General features: G+C 43.5%; 1 protein-coding gene across 1 annotated transcript; it reads right to left on the reverse strand.

The window, feature by feature from the left end:
* Positions 1–237: 237 nt before the first annotated feature.
* Positions 238–2,116, reverse strand: LOC112076173 (anoctamin-5). Its single transcript, XM_024143041.2, has 4 exons — positions 2,009–2,116; positions 1,216–1,338; positions 859–1,020; positions 238–573 (listed from the first exon to the last, which is right to left on the reverse strand). Exons 1-4 carry the CDS (start codon positions 2,090–2,092, stop codon positions 253–255), a joined length of 690 nt encoding a protein of 229 aa, XP_023998809.2. The 5' UTR covers positions 2,093–2,116; the 3' UTR covers positions 238–252.
* Between the last annotated feature and the right edge of the window lie 3,015 nt (positions 2,117–5,131).

The raw sequence follows: 5,131 nt of genomic DNA on the forward strand, positions 1-5,131 counted from the left end.
TCTAACCACTAGGCTACCTGCCGCCCCACAATGTGGAATGTCTCATTCCAAAGGGGATGATAATAGGGTTCCCCCTTTTTTGGGGGGAATTACTATATGAACGACACATTGTGCACACAAAACAATTCCTTCCCCCTTTCCACCACTAGATGAATGACTTCACAGATACTCAATGGCTGTACGTATGAAACACCCCAACAAGAGCCCAGAGGGCAAAGCTGGTTAAAATGATATAACAACCAGTTTCCCCTCCTAGGAGAGAAGGGCACTTTCAGAGTTTTTGGCGGTCAATTCCATTTCAAATCCAGTCATTTCAGAAAGGAAATCAAATTCCAATTCCACATTTTTCTCATTGAAAAAGCGTAGAATAAAAATTGTAATTGTAATTTCAGTGTACGTCCTAAATTTTGACTGGAATTGACCCCAAACCCTGGTCACTGTTAGACAGTAGTTTCTTACATCATGTAGTGGGAAGGCAGACCCGTAGGTGGCGTTGTTGAGCAGGCGCTTGATGCCCTTCTTGTCCTCTCTGTCCGTCTTGTGGTAGGGACAACGGGCTAGGATGTAGTACACCTGGGAGGACGGGAGAGAGCAATACATACATAGAGATTCACAATTCTACAAATAGAGGACTGTCTATTCTACAAGTCATTATACTGCCATGACTACATTCCAAATTAATTTATAAAGACATTTTTACATCAACCGTTGTTACAAAGTGCTTCACATCCAGGAAGGAACCCTGAGAGGAACGAGACTCAGAAGAGAAGCCAATTCTTCTTTCTTTGATTCTCTTATGCAAAAGCCACTAGGCTACCTGCCGCCTCTACGCTCTAACCACTAGGTTGGCCTACTTACTATCCTATTGCGGACGGAAGGAGGGAAGAATGTCTCCTTGTCATCGATGAGGAAGAAGTCAATCTTTCCCTTGTTGAAAGGTGAGGTGAAATAGTCTGGTTCAGGATTCATAATGTGATCCGGTAGACGGAAAGGAGTGAACAGCCAATCCATGGGAATGTCCTGGATGAAGAACATATTAAGAAAAAAAGAATACTTTACTTTACAATGACAACAATGTAGTTGGGCATGAACACAAACAGATCTGGGATCAGGCTACGGTTTTTTCCTACAGTCCAAAGACTGGTCAGATATTTTCTTTCAGTTGTGGTATTGGAACCGTACCTGGCTGCTAGGCTACCTGGCTGCCTACCGTACCTGGTGAACGGGGATGTCGTTTTCCTTGAAGGGAACCTTGATCTTCAGGACATCGGCGTAGGTGGCAAGAACCTCCCATGGAGCGTGGATCTTCACAAAGTACGTCTTCCTGTCATCTGACTCCTGATTGGAGGAGAGAGATGGAGAGATGGAGAGATAGATAGATGTGGAGATGGATGGACAGACGGACAGACAGAAAGGCAGACGGACAGACAGACAGACAAACAGACACAATAGCCAAGTGTAGCTACTTAAGTTCGCCTCCACCACCACAAACAAACCATTTTCCTGTACGGTGGTGTAAAGTTAATAAATCTGAGTATTTCTATTGATCTATCTCCCCCCGGTGGTGAGAAAGAGTAATGGCATCCCCCTGTACAAAAACACTGCCAGGACAGTCTGTCCCTGTATACTAAATAACTCCTCTGGTCCGATGGTGTTATTCACTAGCCTGGTCTCAGATCTGTTTTATACTGTGTAACTAACACTCTTGGTCGATGGTGTTTTCAATATCGCTAGCTGGTCCCGATTGTTTTATACTGGTTGTAACTAACTCTCTGGGTCCGATGGTGTTATTCACTAGCCTGGTCTCAGATCTGTTTATACTGTGTGTAACTAACTCCTCTGGTCCGATGATGTTATTCACTAGCCTGGTCCCAGATCTGTTTATACTGTGTAACTAACTCCTCTGGTCCGATGGTGTTAGCAACACAGACATATCTGGGACCAGGCTATTTATTCACCAGAACTTGGTTAGATGTAATCAGATAAACCTTCAGGGCAGGACTCTTACCGATTTATCCTCTGTCTCCAGCTCCAGCCCTGCTTTCTGTAGGTTAGCCTCATATTCCCTCCGCCTCTCCTGTTGACACAACATAGAAGGAAGAAAAGAAAAGAGGAGAGAAGAGAGAGGAGAGAGGATAGGAGTGCGGAATTGGCACAGGACATTCAATTTGCCCATCTCATCACTTTATTTTGTAATAAATATTTTGTAAAAGGTTTGTATTTATTTGTCATTTTGGAGAGAATGTTTTTTGCCTGTTTGAATAGAAAGTATTTTGCTTTAGGGTTATAAGCTCACCAGGCATCAATGAGGTTGTAATCAGAGAGTCTATGTTGGAGAACCTTAGTTGCCCAGTGGATTGTAGTTAGTTGGTCTTATTAGATGTGTCCTGCTCAAAATGACGTTCATATCGGTCTCAATTACCGGTTGGAATTCAGTTAATTCAACAAAACCTTGTTTCTTACGTATCATTGTGATTAAACCTTTAGTTGTTTGTTTGTGGCCTGATGAAAAAGCAGGCAGTTTGTAAAAACGGTTCTCTGTTCTATACGTGTCATTTTGGAGCCGGTGTGTTTCTTAAAGTATTGCTGTGTCAATATGGTTTCTCGCTGGAATATCAAGACAGCTGGAACGTTTTATAGGTTTATTAAGGCCTTTCCCCTCCCAGAAGACCCACCCATTGGTTGCTCCCCTCCCAGAAGACCCACCCATTGGTTGCTCCCCACCCAGAAGACCCACCCATTGGTTGATCCCCTCCCAGAAGACCCACCCATTGGTTGCTCCCCTCCCAGAAGACCCTCTCTATAAACCGTCTGATCATCATGCTTACTAGTGCCAGCTACACGTTTTAGAAATATTTGCACATGTATTAAAAATAAAAAACAAATACCTTATTTGTATAATTATTCAGACCCTTCGCTATGAGACTCGAAATTGAGCTCAGGTGCATCCTGTTTCCATTGATCAACCTTGAGATGTTTCTACAACTTGATTGGAGTCCATCTGTGGTAAATTCAATTGATTGGACATGATTTGGAAAGGCACAAACCTGTCTATATAAGGTCCCACAGTTGACAGTGCATGTCAGAGCAGAAACCAAGCCATGAGGTCGAAGTAATTGTCTGTAGAGCTCCGAGACAGGATTATGTCGAGGTACAGATCTGGGGAAGGGTACCAAAATATTTCTGCAGCATTGAAGGTCCTCAAGAACACAGTGGCCTCCATCATTCTTAAATGAAGAAGTTTGGAACCACCAAGACTCTACCTAGAGCTGGCTGCCTGGCCAAACTGAGCAATCAGAGGAGAAGGGCCTTGGTCAGGAAGGTGACCAAGAACTCAATGATCACTCTGACAGAGCTCCAGTTCCTCTGTGGAGATGGGAGAACCTTCCAGAAGCACAACCATCTTAGCAGCACTCCACCAATCAGGTCTTTATGGTGGAGTGGCCAGACGGAAACCCCTCCTCAGTAAAAGGCACATGACAGCCTGCTTTATTTGCAAAAAGGCACCCAAAGGACTCTCAGACCATGAGAAACAAGATTGAACCCTTTGGCCTGAATGCCATGCGTCACATCTGGAGGAAACCTGGCATCATCCCTACGGTAAAGGGATGGTTGTGGCAGCATCATGCTCTGGGGATGTTTTCAGCGGCAGGGACTGCGAGACTAGTCAGGATTGAGGGAAAGATGAACGGAGCAAAGTACAGAGATTGAAAACCTGCTCCAGAGCGCTCAGGATCTCAGACTGGGGCAAAGGTTCACCTTCCAACAGGACAACAACCCTAAGCACACAGCCAAGACAACGCAGGAGTGGCTTCGGGACAAGTCTCTGAATGTCCTTGAGTGGCTCAGCCAGAGCCCGGACTTGAACACGATCAAACATCTCTGGAGAGACCTGACAATAGCTTTGCAGCGATGCTTCCCATCCAACCTGACAGAGCTTGAGAGGATCTGCAGAGAATAATGGGAGAAACTCCCCAAATACTGGTGTGCCAAGCTTGTAGCGTCATACCCAAGAAGACTTGAGGCTGTAATCGCTGCCAAAGGTGCTTCAACAAAGTACTGAGTAAAGTGTCTGAATACTTATGTAAATGTGATATTTCTGCTGTTGTTTTTTTCTACATTTGCTAACATGTCAAAAAAACATTTTTGCTTTTTCATTTTGGGGCATTGTGTGTAGATTGATGGGGGGGAAAAATGTAATTTAATCAATTTTAGAATAAGGCTGTAACGTAACAAAATGTGGAAAAAGTCAAGGGGTCTGAATACATTCTGAATGCACTGTAAATCACTATACATCACTTTATCATATGAACTTTGTGTACAGGAAGCTTCACCTCAAAATGGCTACTTCTCCCACACAGCATGCAAATAGGACTCTAATATACTTAAATAACAAAGTTACCAAGGAAACTAAGGGTCAATTCAAGGCTAACTCAAAGCAGGAGGCAGATGATGAGAACATTCCATTCCATGGGGCTCAGTCACTGGCTAGGAATGAGGAATTATAGGTATTGTACTGTAGCTTGGCTTAAACGTTTCGTCTTGTTTCAAGGTATTTGTGTCATGTAGCTTATTTTTGAAATATGAACACTATCAACAGTCAGTGCTTGCTATTATGAACAGCTTGGCAAGAGACGTACCTAGCTGGTGCTGACAAGTGAAGTGAGTCAAGTAAAGTGTGTCAAGTAAGGTGAGTCAAGTGAGGTGAGTCAAGTCAAGTGAAGTGAGCCAAGTAAGGTGAGTCAAGTAAAGTGAAGTGAGTGAAGTGAGTCAAGTAAAAGTGTGTCAAGTAAAGTGAGTCAGGTAAAGTGAGTCAAGTGAAGTGAGTCAAGTAAAGCGTGTCAAGTGAAGTGAGTCAAGTAAAAGTGGTGTCAAGTAAAGTGAGTCAGGTAAAGTGAGTCAAGTGAAGTGAGTCAAGTAAAGCGTGTCAAGTAAGTGAGTCAAGTAAAGTGAGTCAGTGAATGAGTCAAGAAAGGGAGGATGCTATGTTTTAACAGCATCCTGAATTATTTTCATACATCTTATTTACCCTGTATTACTGTAGTACTACCAACTACAGGAGTCATGTAGCCGATTAAACCAGAATGAACTCTGAACGAACTCACAACGGAGTGAAGCATTCAGTCAGGTT

The sequence above is a fragment of the Salvelinus sp. IW2-2015 genome, unplaced genomic scaffold, assembly GCF_002910315.2.
Source record: "Salvelinus sp. IW2-2015 unplaced genomic scaffold, ASM291031v2 Un_scaffold3604, whole genome shotgun sequence".
Taxonomy (NCBI): domain Eukaryota; kingdom Metazoa; phylum Chordata; class Actinopteri; order Salmoniformes; family Salmonidae; genus Salvelinus; species Salvelinus sp. IW2-2015.

Coding starts and splice junctions, on each gene's coding strand:
- LOC112076173 (XM_024143041.2), bottom strand. CDS start 2,092: ATGTTGTGTCAACAGGAGAGGCGGAGGGAATATGAGGCTAACCTACAG. Junction 1,021..1,215: donor ACGACATCCCCGTTCACCAG/GTACGGTAGGCA, acceptor TTCTTCATCCAG/GACATTCCCATGGATTGGCT. Junction 574..858: donor CTTCCGTCCGCAATAGGATA/GTAAGTAGGCCA, acceptor CCGTCCTCCCAG/GTGTACTACATCCTAGCCCG.